Source organism: Taudactylus pleione, unplaced genomic scaffold (assembly GCF_031769625.1).
Source record: "Taudactylus pleione unplaced genomic scaffold, aTauple2 ptg000154l, whole genome shotgun sequence".
NCBI classification, from domain to species: domain Eukaryota; kingdom Metazoa; phylum Chordata; class Amphibia; order Anura; family Myobatrachidae; genus Taudactylus; species Taudactylus pleione.
The window spans coordinates 26391338-26406900 of NW_028284556.1; the positions used below are offsets into that span (position 1 = coordinate 26391338).

General features: G+C 44.8%; 1 protein-coding gene across 1 annotated transcript in view; it reads right to left on the reverse strand.

The window, feature by feature from the left end:
- Window positions 1–15523, reverse strand: part of LOC148521959 (protein kinase C delta type-like) — a 40433-nt gene extending 24910 nt beyond the window's left edge. Inside the window, exon 1 of the mRNA XM_088474324.1 lies at window positions 15472–15523. Coding sequence (XP_088330450.1) covers window positions 15472–15523 — 52 coding nt within the window. The remainder of the gene's footprint in view (window positions 1–15471) is intronic.
- Window positions 15524–15563: the final 40 nt, after the last annotated feature.

Genomic DNA, 15563 nt, shown 5'->3' on the forward strand with positions numbered 1-15563 from the left:
GCAAGGTTCTCCAGACCTTCGAACTTGCCACACGTGAAGTCAGTTCAGACACTGCCAGCTTGAGTCAGGTCATTCCCCTCATCAGGCTTTTGCAGAAGCAGCTGGAGAAAGTGAAGGAGGAGCTAAGACGAAGCGATTCCGCTCGACATGTGGGACTTGTGGATGAAGCCCTTCATTCGCTTTGCCAGGATTCCAGGGTGGTCAATCTGTTGAAATCAGACCACTACATTTTGGCCACCGTGCTCGATCCTAGGTTTAAAGCCTATGTGGTGTCTCTCTTTCCGGCCGATACAAGCCTGCAGAGGTGCAAAGACCTGCTGGTGAAAACACTGTCAGCTGAAGCGGAACGTGACACGTCAACAGCTCCTTCTTCATTTTCTCCCGCAACTGGGGCTGCCAGGAAAAAATGTAGGTATCCTAAGCAACCCGTTGGCGGTGATGCAGGGCAGGCAGGACCAAGTTTGGACATCTGGTCCGGACTGAAGGACCTGGCAACAATTTCTGACATGTCTACTGTCACTGCATATGATACTATCACCATTGACAGAATAGTGGAGGATTACATCAGTGACAGCATCCAAGTAGGCATGTCAGACAGTCCGTACCTGTACTGGCAGGAAAAAGAGGCAATTTGGAGGCCCCTGTACAAACTAGCTCTATTTTACCTGAGTTGACTCCCCTCCAGTGTGTACTCCAAAGAGTGTTTAGTGCAGCCGGGAACATTATCAGCGAAAGGCGTAGGAGGTTGCTTCCACAAAATGTGGAGATGATGTTCATAAAAATGAATTATCAACTCTTCCAGGGAGACCAGCCTCCAGAACGTACAGAGAGACCTGTGGTGGTGGATTCCATCGGGGACGAGTTAATACTCTGTGAGGATGAGGATGTACACAACACTGAAGAGGGTGAGGAATCGGTGGATGAGGAGGATGAGGACGACATCTTGCCTCCGTAGAGCCAGTTTATGCAGGGACAGATTAATTGCCAGCTTGTTTTGTGGGGGCCCAAACGAACCAATCATTTCAGCCACAGTCGTGTGGCAGACCCTGGTGCTGAAATGATTGGTTTGCTAAAGTGTGCATGTCCTGTTTATACAACATAAGGGTAGGTGGGAGGGCCCAAGGACAATTCCATCTTGCACCTCTTTTTTTTCTTTGCATTTGCATTATGTACAGTTTGGGGCCTAGTTTTTCAAACTGCCATCCTGTCTGCCACTGCAGTGCCACTCCTAGATGGGCCACGTGTTTGTGCTGCCCACTCGTATCGCTTAGCATAGTCATCCAGCTACCTCGGTGCAACCTTTTGGACATAAAAACACTATTGTGAGGTGTTCAGAATAGACTGGAAATGAGTGGAAATTAAGGTTATTGAGGTTAATAATAGCATAGGAGCAGAAAAACCCACAAATTCTGTGATTTTAACTGTTTTTATGCTTTTTTAAAAAAAAAATACAGATCCAAAACACAAAACCCAGAACCCAAAACACGGAAGGGTGGTTTTGGCAAAACCAATCCAGATCCAAAACACGAAGAAAGATCCAGATCCAAAACCAAAACACGAAAAGTGGCCGGTGCACACCCCTAACAGGTACCAGTGGGCCCGTAATGTGCATGGGAGGCTTGCTGGGACCTGTAGTTCCACAGCAAAAGACAATAACTCTTTCACATGCACCACACTACATCAATCAACCCGGCACCCACCGGCCAGGTGTGCCGCGGTTAGCGCCGGGCTATCAGCCTAGGCCTGGGGTGCCCTGGAGAGGGGGACCACTTTATTGGGGGGGTCCCCAGCTCCCCCTAGCCTGGGCTGACTAGCTGTCAGGGTTAATGCTTCAGCTGGGGGACCCGGTGAAAGGGCTCCCCTGATTGTGGCATTAGCCCCCCACTAGAAAAAGTCCGGTGCTGGTTCTGGAATTACAGGGGGACCCTACTAACTTTTCCCCCTGTATTTCCAGAACCAGGACCAGATCAGAGCCCGCTGTTGGTTGCGCTTAAATACAGGGGACCCCTAAGTTGTTTTTTCCCCGTATTTTGCACAACCAGCCCTGGGTGCCGCACGCTGCTCTGGAGACCCCAGAATCAGACCCCGCCACTTACCTTTACGGGCGCTGACCCGCGCTGTCTTCCGGCTCCCATGCCGTACTCCTCTCTCAGGGCGGTCTTCTCTTTTGTCTTCTGGAGGGTCCCACTGCTGGGCTGCTTCCACGCTGGCTCCTGCTGATCACTGGTCCCCGCTGGTTACATCCAAGAAGCGCTGTCCTCTGGTCCATGGGCGCGGCCATCTTGGATTGCCCATGTGACTCCATTCTACCAATGAGGAATCTTCTCCTTCTGTCTCAGACTGTCAGCTCTCAGCGTCTACTATAAAAGGATCCCCAATGCTGACACAAGTTGCCAGTGCAACTAGTTTCTTAGTTTTACTAAGTGAGCCTTCCCACTGTGCTCCAAAGGTGTTTCCTGCTACCCAGCTGCTCCACGTAGAATCCCAGCTACCAACGTCTCCACACGGCTACCCAGCCGCTCCACGTAGCGTCCCAGCTACCAACGACTCCACATGGCTACCCAGCCGCTCCACGTAGCGTCCCAGCTACCAACGTCTCCACACGGCTACCCAGCCGCTCCACGTAGCGTCCCAGCTACCAACATCTCCATACGGCTCTCCAGCCGTTCCACGTAGCCACCCAGCTACCAACGTCTCCACACGGCTACACAGCAGCTCCACGTAGCCACCCAGCTACCATCGTCTCCACACGGCTACCCAGCCGCTCCATGTAGCCACCCAGCTACCAACGTCTACCCACGGCTCTCCAGCCGTTCCACGTAGCCACCCAGCTACCAACGTCTCCACACAGCTACCCAGCCGCTCCACGTAGCAACCCAGCTACCAACGTCTCCACACGGCTACCCAGCCGCTCCACGTAGCCACCCAGCTACCAACGTATACCCACGGCTCTCCAGCCGCTCCACGTAGCCACTCAACTACCAACATCTACCCACGGCTCTCCAGCTGTTCCACGTAGCCACCCAGCCACCAACGTCTACCCACGGCTCTCCAGCCACTCCACATAGCCACTCAGCTACCAACGTCTACCCACGGCTATCCAGCCGTTCCACGTAGCCACCCAGCTACCAACGTCTACCCACGGCTATCCAGCCGCTCCACGTAGCCCCCCAGCTACCAACGTTTACTCACGGCTATCCAGCCACTCCACGTAGCTTCTCAGCTCCTAACGTCCACTCAAGGCTATCCAGTCTTTCCAAGTGGCTTCCAAGCTACCACGCTACTTCTACACTACTCAAACTCCCCATCAGTTCACTGCTCCCTCTCATGCGGAGGAACTTTATTAAGCCAAGTCTCCTCCAGCGAGCGTCTGCGCCAACTAGTACAGGTTCAAGGCCCAGTCTGGGAACACAGCCTCTAAATCCCACGATTGTGACACTGGGTCACTAAAAGCCCGGGGCTCGTTGCTCTTTTAAGTGGGAGGGTCACGTCATTTTTTTTTTCATTTTACACAGGTTTTTAATTTTTAGGCATAGATGCATGCATCTGTGTCTTGATGCTTGCAGCATGGATCTCCCTGATCCATGCCTACAAGCATCATATGCGGATCCGAATGACATATTGTACAGGCATAAACACTGAGTGATATGCTGCTGGATCGTGTACAAGATTGGTGGATCTTGCTCAGGGCCGTAACTAGGGTAGTGCGACCAGTGCCATGGCACATAGCACCGCAGGGGGCACTGTTTGGGCCTGTTAATTTTCCTGTTTATTATCATTCTCACTTGTAGCTTACTCTTCTTTTATCCCCAGCAACTCCTAGCCTACTCTATCTCTTCCCTGGCCCTTCCCCATAAGGCCATGACCCTTTTTCAGGTGCACTTTCTTATCTCCCTATTTAAAAAATGCAATCTCTGGCACAGGGCACCAAAAAATATAGTTACGGCTCTGATCTTGCCTGCTGTAGGCAAGATCTGCAGATGTGATGTACGACCTGTGGGAAAGCGCATCGTGATCATGAGTGGACACGATTTTGACATATTTTACATGATTTGACGTTCCAATGCGTCACAATCGGGCAAATTGTGCAAAATATCATCTAGTGTGTACGCACTTTAAGGACAGTACTACCCGAATGACGGCTTAGTGGCGGGATTTCACTGATATGAAATGTCAGAAAAACCTACTGCATTTCTTCTACTCAAACCTAAAAAAGCAATGAAATTCTGATCATTAAGGCTGATGTCTTGATGGACGTGTTCCTTGCGCAATACAGATATGGTATGCCATCACACCTTGTGGTTAACTGTAGATTCAGCACTCTCACAGAGTGAGTTTGCTGTCACTCACAAAATGGTAGAGCTGCTAATTCACAGAATGGCATGCTCATTGGAATACACACATGCAGTCTATGCAACTGAGGTCTGAGCAGAAGATAGAGCTGCACAGATGGAATAAGAGTGGAGTGGATGAGGGAAGAGACAGAGTGTTGTGGATGGGAACAGATAGGCATGGAGAGGGGGGAAGATTAAGCAGCACATATGGAAAGGTGCCAAAGTGATGCAGATTGGGTGGAAAACAGTGTGGCAAAGTTATGCAGATGGGTGGAAAACAGTGGTGTGGATGCAGGGTAGACAGATTGGCACGGTTTGGGTGAACAATGTGACATGGATGGGGATAGAGATGGCATGGATTTGGGAACACAGAGCAGCACAGATGGGTAAAGACAGATTGGTATGAATGAGGGAATACAGACTATGGGAGAACACACATAAATAGGGATTGGGGAAGACAGATTGGTGCAGATGGGGTGAAGACAGAGGGCCTGATTCAGACCTGCTCGCGAGCGCTGAGCACTCGCAAGCAGGTCGATGGTGCCCTAGTGCGCATGCGCACGATGGAGGGAGCTCCGTCGTGCGCATGCGCGAGACCCGAATAACGACGTGGTAGCTGTCGTTATGGGTCTCGCACCAAAGGGGGTGTGCTGTCGATGGTGAGCGACAGCACGCCCCCTTTGGAGGGCGTGCTGGGGCGTGGCTGCCAGACGGAGGCGTTCCCATGGGAACGCCTACCTTCTGGGTCCGGTCCCACTGACATCACTAGTGATGTCAGTGGGAGTGATTTTGGCTCTGATAGAGCCAAAATAACTCCAGAGCTTGCGGTCACCGAGACCCTATCGCAGGGTCTCGTCGCAAGCCCGATGGTCGCGATGGTCTTGACCATTGCGACCATCATCATGGACGCTCGCATAAGCTGTGGGTGGTAACCCACAGCTATGCAAGTGTCCAAAAGGCCGGACGGGAAAAAAAAAACACGCCCTTATTCAGAGCTGGCGCTCGTTCAGAGCATCTGGCTCTGAATCAGGCCCAGATTGCCATGCTTCGGTGGGCAGAGTGGTGCAGATGGAGAAAGAAAGAGTGGCAGAGATGAGGGGAAGACAGAGTGGTGTGGCTGGGGGGAAGGTAGTGGTGCATTTGGACAGGGTTGGACTGGCCCACAGGGGTACAGGGGAAATCCCCGGTGGGCCCCACTGCCTGGGGCCCACCCCCTCCTCTAGGAGTCATGTTCCACACTGTGTACTGAATTGTACATTTTTACTGTATTAGATGGTCAGTTACCTTGTGGAGCAGGAACATGGATGAACATCAGTTATTGGTTTGCTTCTATAGAAACTATACCAAGATTTGCTTGATAGTTAGCCAAGCAACTGTGGTGGCTGGCCACACCCCCTCTGGTGGATGACCACACCCTTTAAGCATGGGCTCCTAACACTGCATTCCCCTGGTGGGCCCTTTATGCCAGCAGTAGGGATTGGGGATGATAGAGCAGCATAGAGGTGCAGATAGTGTAAATGTATAGACAGAGTATGATAGTTTTAAAAATTAGGGAGCTGAATATGTATTCTGAATGAGATGGATGTATGGAGTGAGAAGGATGTTGGAACCCACTGGGATTGTTGTGGTAAACGAATGGGAAGATTGTGGGCACTGAGTGGAATGTGTGTGCCACATAACTGCTCAGACCTCAGTTGTATAGACTGTATGTGTGTTTTCCAATGAGCACACAAATCTGTGAATTAGCAGCTCTACCATTTTGTGAGTGACAGCAATCTCACTCTTTGAGAGTGCTGAATCTGCAGTTAACCACACGTGTCATGGCATACCATATCTGTATTGCGCAAGGAACACGTCCATTAAGGCATCAGCCTTAATGATCAGAATTTCATTGCTTTTTTTACTTTGAGTGTCAGGAATTCAGTAGGTTTTGTGAAATTTCAGATCATGTCTAATGAAGCTTTAATGGGACATGTGATACCGTAAGGTTTTTTGTCTATGGAATTTATTTATTATTTTTGCTGTTTTGCTCCAAAATCAGAAACAGCCCCTAAATGTTATAAAGAATCCATTAATGCTATTTTGTACAGTAAAGTGATTAGTTTGGGCTTGTGCTTTTTGTCTTACTACTTGTTTTGCTATTATGTTTTTAATAATGTATTAACCTTGTTTTAAAAATATAAAAAATGTCGGATTGGACTGCATGTATGGAAGATCAGATGATGCGACCAATGACCCCACAGGAGTGCGCACTGCACACAATATAGTGCATACACACTGGGCGATTTTAATGATTTGTCGTTCCGATGCAACGGAATCAGGTCTAGTGTGTAGGGGCCTTTACAATGCATTAAAATAAGCTTAAACACTTTATAAAGCTCTACTTAGAAGAACATACTTTTTATAGTAGTCACAAGTAGCACTTTCAGTGGTCATATTACACCATTTAGTTCTCATCTACAGTCGGGGGCAGGGTGGCATCTGCCCCCTGGCCGATACACTTTTAAGGATTTAGGGGCACGCCCATGAGGCAGGCAGAGGATGCTCCCAGGCAACAATTAGAGCTGACAAGCAACATTCTCTGCCTTTCTACCGGCATCTGTCATGTCCGGACTTCAGTCCAGAGTCTGTCAGACTGTTACCCTAGGCACACGCAGCGAATCAGCGATGCAGCCTGAGCGGCTGCCGCATCACTAAACTGTAAGCTACTAGTATTATTGATTGGTGGATGGTGCTAGCCATCCACCAATCACAGTTGTGGGAGTATCTAAATGCTGATTGGTGGATGGCTGGAGCTATCCAACAATCAATGGAAACTACAGTGCAAGTGGCCAATCAGGCTCAGGTTAAGAGCCAGAAACAGAAGAACACAGAAGGGACTGCAGCAGCAGGAGCCTGTACTAGGGTATGTAGATGTATTGGGCAGTCCCCATAGAACTGAGGTCTCATTTAATATTGATCTTTTATCAGCAGTTGGGGCATGATTTTAATTGAGGGGGAAGAGGGGTTGTCACTTATAGGGGTGTTAATTGACAGGATTTCAATTGACAGAGAAGGGGGAGGTTGTTAGGTCTGCGGGGGGACAGTGTAGAATATGATTGTAATTCTAGGGGAAGGGGTTGTTATATTTAGGGGCAGTTCTGGGACATGATTTTAATTGAGGTAAAAGAAGGGGTTATCAGGTTTAGGAGAGGCAGTTATTTGACATGGTTCGGGGCTCGACTTGGGGGGCATTTCTGGGGTATTATTTACATTGAGGTAGTTGTCAAGTTTGAGACTGATTATAAAGTAATTGAGGAAGGAGGGGTGATTGTAAGGTACAGGGTATGTTTGCAATTGAGGTAGAAGGGTTGTCAAGTTTGGGGTATGATTATAATTGGAGGAGTGGGGGAGGTTGTCAAGTATGGGGTATGATCATAATTGAAGGAGTCTGTGTGATCTGGGGTCTAATTTTAAACTAGAGAGGAAGGGGAACTGACCTGTCAGATCTGGGAACTAATTTTTAATGAGGAAGGGGTGGTGTCAGATTTGGGATCTACTTGTTAATGTATAAAAAATTGGGAATGATCATTTATTTCTTTTACCAGTAATATACTTATTTATTTTTACCTATAGGGGTCGATTCAATTAGCCATGAGGTGGCTTGCCCCGCGAGTAAGTGCAGCTATATAACGCAGTTTCGGTGGCTCTGAACACGCAGCTTTTGTTTGCAGCGCTGTGTACAAAAAAATTGAAGTCTGGGGCGGTAGTGAGCCGGGACTGGGCAAGTTTAGCTGCCATTGCTGACATTTCTACACCATTTCAACTGAAGCTTTCTTCTCTTGCGACTAATTGAATTGACCCCATAGAGTGGCACTTTACTAACTCCATGTATTAGTCATACTATTAATTATTTGATTTGTCCTTGTTTGTGTTAGTGCCAGCGCTCACGTTTGTATGTTGTACATCTTGTGATTCACCTGACCACTACGCATTTGTTTAGCTTTTGCTAATTATCATCATCGTACATCAGACTACACTTGTTGCAGAAGATGCACCAGGCGTATTTACACTTAGGACCAACTCAGTGGCTGCAGTTCCATCAATACACCCTCACTGAACATTATCTACATGAAATTGCTCATTACAGCCCAGTTATGCCTCCTCAGCCATTAGTGGAAATTCACTTGAAATGAGTACTACCCTGTGTCAGTTACACTTGCATATGCCTGGTTTGTGCCTATTTTTCTTTTGCCGTACGCTGGTAGAAAGCCAGGGCCACTTGCTTGTATTTTCCCCCAGGCTAAAAGCTGCCAGACCCTGACTATTACCATTCACCAAATAATGTAACAAGCAATCCCAGACCAAACATTTTTTTGTAATTGCCATTCTGTAGGACTTCCATAATGCAGATTACTTGCAAATGTACATTAATTAGTAACACAGATATGAAACATAATACACAAGAAAAATAAAAGATTTGTCTAATATTATTGAACACTTGATTGGAAAAAAGGAGAGAAATTCCTCTTAAAATATAACCTTTATTGATACAGTATAAAACATCATACACATTAAAATATTAAAAATATATAAACACGTAAAAAAAAGTGATCCAAAGTTGGAAATGTGAGGTAATAAAATGTCACATTGAATGCTGCTATTTTTGTATTAAATTATACAGTACTGTACTAAATTGTTTCAGTAACCATGACTATAAATAAAGAAATCCCCAATAAAGTATATAATAAATAAAAAAAGAAAACATATATATAATTATAAGAGAGATAGAGATCATATATGGTTTATATACTGGAAATAACACAGTTTAAACTTATAGCTAATAATAAAATGGCCCCAATTCAAGATGTATTTATCTTCCTCTTCAACATCACTAAAACCTGGCTTTCTCCCACAGCTCTCTACTATGGTGACCTCTTTTCTACTCACTCAACAGGTGATGGTGTGTTCTTCAAGGCTTTCATCTCCTCCAAATCCTCACACTACCAGTGTCTCATCACCACCTTCTCTGCCCTCCCCCACTCCTATATCTCCTTCCCTATCTGCCTATATCTCCTCCCCTATCTGCCTATATTCCTTCCCTATCTGCCTATATCTTCTCCCCTATCTGCCTATATCTCCTTCCCTATCTGCCTATATCTCCTCCTCTATCTGCCTATATCTCCTCCCCTATCTGCCTATATCTCCTTCCCTATCTGCCTATATCTCCTCCCCTATTTGCCTCTATCTCCTCTCCTATCTGCCTATATCTCCTTATCTATCTGCCTATATCTCCTCCCCTATCTGCCTATATCTGCTCCCCTATCTGCCAATATCTCCTTCCCTATCTGCCTATATCTCCTCCCCTATCTGCCTATATCTCCTCCCCTACCTATATCTCCTCCCCTATTTGCCTATATCTCCTTCCCTATCTGCCTATATCTCCTCCCCTATCTGCCTGTATCTCCTTATCTATCTGCCTATATCTACTTCCCTATCTGCCTATGTCTCCTTCCCTATCTGCCTCTGACTGTCATCTTTTCACCTCCAAAATAGAATCTATCAGACAGGAAATCTGTACCTGCCAGACACCTTCTGCCCCTGTCTCCTATCCTAGTTCTTCTCCCTCTAGCTATTACTCCTTTTACTCCTTCATCCTCATCATAGGGAACAAATCCAAGTTCTTCTCTCTTCTCCCCTGGTCCCCCTAACTCATCTCTCCCCTATTCAATCTACCCTTAGGGCCATATTCAATTGCCAGCGAAAAGCCGAGATCGGCGAAAAGTTCTCACTGGTGATGTCATTTCGCCAGGCGAGAACTTTTCCCTGTATTCAATTCTAAAGACTTTTTGCCGGTGCGAAAAGTCTGTGCCTTGTAACCAGCGGAAAAGATTTGCCTCTGAATGGAGGCGGAAAAAAGTGCAGAACTGGGAGTTTGGGGTGCAAAGTTGCGGGAACACACCTTCAGCCTGTGACAGTCCCCCAAAGGTAAACTGTGTCCAAAAAAGCTTAAAAAATATTTTGTTTTGGGGGCGAAAAAAACTAAATTTGGGGGACAAACTTAAAAACTAGTGACATAGACTCCAGGGGGTCCCCCAAGTATTCCCCATGTGTTTTTTGGATTGCAGGTGTTTGCTGAAGGTGCATGTTTTATATTTTAAAAAAAACGCACTTTAGCGATTTTTAACCATGCTTGCACCCATTTTCACGTACCCCAAATTTGTAGGGACTACTTATTTTCTCCTTAAAAACCTGCTAGATGCTATTCTTCACCACTTGTGAAAAGACGCTAAATAGCACTAATTGAGAGCATTTAAGCACCCCAAATACCTTCATCAGGGCTATTCGGGGGGATCCATAGTGATCCCCCATGTCAGTGCATCTTTTGGGGGGTGTCAGGATTATTTCCCCATTTCTGACAGGACTTTTCGCCAATTTGAGTTTCTCCGGGATGCGTTCTCGCATATTTTGCAATTGAATAGGTCGAAAAGCGGTAACGAGCGTGATACTTTCCCGGAGGCAAAGCAAGCGATGACGGCAAAATCTCCGGCATGCGAAAAGTCCGGGACTTTTCGCTGGCAATTGAATACGGTCCTTAATGTTAAGTAATATTTCTTTCAGATAATAATAATAATAATAACAGTAACACTGATTTGTACTGTCAATTAAAAAAAAACTGTAATACAAACTGTTTTATAATATCATGTTTTATTTAATCCGGCCACCACCACCCCTAAATAGCCGGCCAGTCACACTCCTTTGATACTGTTATTATTATAATTATTATTATTAGTTTTAATAGCAGGTTTATATACTGGAAATAACACAGTTTAAACTTGTAGCTAATAATAAAATGGCCCCCATTCATGACCTATTCATCTTCCTCCTCAACATCACTAAACCTGGCTTTCTCCCACAGCTCTCTACTATGGTGACCTCTTTTTTACTCACTCAACCAGGTGATGGTGTGTTCTTCAAGGCTTTCATCTCCTCCAAATCCTCCAACTACCAGTGTCCCATCACCACCTTCTCTGCCTTCCCCCACTCCTGTATCTCCTTCCCTGCCTATATCTCCTCCCCTATCTGCCTCTGACTTTGTCATCTATTCACCTCCAACATAGAATCTATCAGATAGGAAATCTCTACCTGCCACCTTCTAACCCTGTCTCCTATCCTACTTCTTCTCTCTCTAGCTATTACTCCTTTTACTCCATCATAGGGAACAAATCCAAGTTCTTCTCTCTTTTCCCTTGGTCCCCCTAACTAATCTCTCTCCTATTCAATCTACCCTTAACATGCGGTCATATTTCTTTCATATGCTAACAATAATAATTGCAATAATAATAGTAATAACAATAATGACAGTAACAGAGATATGTACAGTACTGTCAATTTTTTTGTAAATGACTAAAACACAAACTGTAGGTTTTATTTTTATATGGACACATCTGTACCATGTTTTAGTTAAAACCCGGCCTCCACCACCCCTAAATAGCCGGCCAGTCACACGCCTTTGATATTTATTATTATTATTATTATTATTATAGTTATTAGTTTAAATAGTCTCTCTTCTCCCCTGGACCCCCTAACTTCTTTCTGCCCTATTCATTCTCCCTTTAACCCCTCCCTTCAGCAATAATAGCATTAGTAGTAGTAATAATAATAAAACCAGGCCTCAACCTCCCCTAAATAGCCGGCCTGTCACACTCCTTTGATGTTTATTATTATTATAATTATTATTATTAGTTTAAATAATCTCTCTTCTCCCCTGGTCTCCCCTAACTCCTCTCTCCCCTATTCAATCTACCCTTAACCCCTCCCTTCAGAAATAATAGCAGTAGTAATAGTAATAATAATAAAACCCGGCCTCCACCTCCCCTAAATAGCCGGCCTGTCACACTCCTTTGAAGTTTATTATTATTATAATCATTGATATTAGTTTAAATAATCTCTCTTCTGCCCTGGCCCCCCCTAACTCCTCTCTCCCATATTCACTCTCCTCTTAAACCCTTCCTTCAGCAATAATAGCAGTAGTAGTAGCAATAGTAAAAATAAAAACAATAATAAAACCCGGCCTCCACCACCCCTATATAGCCGGCCAGTCACACTCCTTTAATGTTTACTATTATTATTGTTATTAGTTTAAATAATCTCTCTTCTCCCATGGTCCCCCCTAACTCCTCTCTCCCCTATTAACTCTCCCCTTTAGCCCTCACTTTAGCAATAATAGCCATAGTAGTAGAAGTAATTATAATAATAATAAAACCCGGCCTCCACCTCCCCTAAATAGCCGGCCTGTCACACTCCTTTGATGTTTATTATTATTATTATAATTATTGTTATTAGTTTAAATAATCTCTCTTCTCCCTTGGCCCCCCATAACTCCTTTCTCCCCTATTCACTCTCCCCTTAAACCCTTCCTTCAGCAATAATAGCAGTAGTAGTAGTAGTAATAATTAAAATAATAACAATAATAAAACTCGGCCTCCACCACCCCTATATAGCTGGCCAGTCACACTCATTTAATGTTTACTATTATTATTGTTATTAGTTTAAATAATCTCTCTTCTCCCCTGGTCCCCCCTAACACATCTCTCCCCTATTCACTCTCCCCTTAACCCCTCCCTATAGCAAAAATAGCAGTAGTAATAATAATAATAAAACCCGGCCTCCACCGCCCCTAAATAGCCGGCCAGTCACACTCCTTTGATGTTTATTATTATTATAATTATTGCTATTAGTTTAAATAATCTCTCTTCTCCCCTGGTCCCCTAACTCCTCGCTCCCCTATTAACTCTCCCCTTAAGCCCTCCCTTTAGCAATAATAGCCATAGTAGTAGAAGTAATAATAATAATAATAAAACCCGGCCTCCACCTCCCCTAAATAGCCGGCCAGTCACACACCTTTGATGTTTCTTTTTTTTTATATTATTATTATTATTAATATTAGTTCTATCCTAACTCATCTATCCCCAATTAAATCTCCCCTTAACCCTTCCCCTTAGCAATAATAATAGTAGTAATAATAGTTAAAATGATAATAAAAATAATAGGAATAATAATAGTAATAACAATGAAATAATAATAATAGTAATAACATCTAATGTATCTAAATTATTTGTAGAAAATGTAAAAATACTAAAAATATAAACATGTTTTAAAAATTCTAAAAACATAAACATGTTCTTCTTTTCTTCATCATGGTTCTGAAGTGCTGTGTAATAACAAAAAAAAAAGTAAGACTTTAATGTGTGTTTTCTATGGTAAAAAACACACACACTACAGTATCTTATTCTGTTTGTTGCTGTGTGATCCTGCACTATGGATGCAGAAGGTCTCCAACATGCATTGTCATCTCCTGCCAATATGTCTTATTTCTATACCCAGCACCCTCATCATTAGATCTCTCATATTGTGACTATTCATGATATTAATTATCGGGGTTCGGACCCCGATAATTAACATTCTATCTCGATGCAAGCGCCGGAGCAATTCATCATTGCTCCAGCGTGGAGACAGCTGATCCGAAAATCAGCTGTCTCCCCGAACTGTTTCACTGTTCCTTTCAGACCTACAGGTCACCTATGCGCACAAGAGCCCCATCATCTAGAGAAGGGAGTCGAACAGGGGTGAAGGGATCCGAAAGAACCCTCTTCGCTATCCGGGACTGTTGTAAGGCTGGAGCCGGAGCACTTGTCATCTAAAGATGGCGAATGCTCCCGCACTCAAGCCCTGAAAATATTGATTAATTCTGACCCCATACTAGTGTATGGGGACAGTGGCCCATTCAGCAAGAGGAAGGTAAGCAGGAGATATCACAGATACCTTCTTGATGAATGGCCCGATAACTTAATTTCTACAATTGCAGTTGGAAATGTTCATTTTCCCCTGCTTTTGTAGAAATTAAGTGATGATGAATAGGCCCCTATATGATGAAACAAGGGATGCACAGGATGTTATTGTTCATTTACTCATTTAATCAGTATGTGAGGTAATATATTCCCTATCCTGCATTACCTAATATCACATAGACAGCAGGCGCGTTACCAAATGGGATAGGCCATCCCTTTCCCAAGTTCAGTCATACATTGTGTGGCTGCACAGTGACTGGGTATGAGATCTTCTTACACAGTAGCAAACTGATTGGTGGATGGTGCTGGTCATTCACAAGATGGAGTAGCTGGAGCTCTCCATACTTTAATTAGTTAATGTCTGAAACTATCCACTAATCAGAGTGCAGTCTGCTGTCACATGGCCTGTACAGTGCACAGACAGACAGCAAGACACCACAGGAGGGGCAAGTTATTTAATTGTTTCACCCTACAGATATGTGATCTAATTCCATAATAATTATACCAATAAACTTTTGGGAGTGGGCTCAGTCCAGGGGCGTATCTATAATGGGTGCAGGGTGTTTGCGGGGAACATGGGCCCCTGGGTCCAAGGGGGCCACGCACCGCACACCCTGCACCCATAATATTACGTACCTCTCCGGAGTCCCACGTCGGTGCGGGGGTCCTGCGCTGTAAAACGACTGGAAAATGGCCACGGTGGCCATTTTCCCGTTGTATGCGCATGCGCAGTACAGGCAAAATGGACGCCGCTGCAGTGCCCAGAGTCTATAACTCCAGCGCTGGCCGCGAACAGCTCAGTGCGCTGCCGGCCGCCGGGCGGAGAGGAGGGGGCCCGTGTCGGAGACTGCACACGGGCCCCCTCCTCTCTAGAAAACGGCCCTGGCTCAGTCTCATAATTATTTCAGAGATCTGATTTTATATTATATTATATAGAAGGTAGATTTAAATTATATTATGCTGTATTATATTATGTATATTATATTGTGCTGCTAGAGATCTACGGTCTCATTTAGCATTACTGCAGAGATTGGTAAGGAGGGGAATATTCTACATTATAATGTCATCAGATATATGGTGCCTGATTTTGAATTACAGAGATTGAAGTATGGGGTACTCTATATTAAAATGCCAACAGAGATCTCATGAACAACCATGGCTGTGTATGAATCTAATAATTAAGACACTTTCATAGAGGAGCTGACTATAAAACTCAAAGTTCAATATTATCACCAGCATCAATCAACTGATTTGCTGAGTGACAGACATGAGCCCTGAGATGTACAAGTCACCCTCTTAGAATTTACCTTCTTCATCCAGCGAGAAGTCTAGACTATTCCTGCTGGGAGGTGGTGACATAATCTGTAGAGCACATCCTCAGAGGTGACCTCAGAAGAAT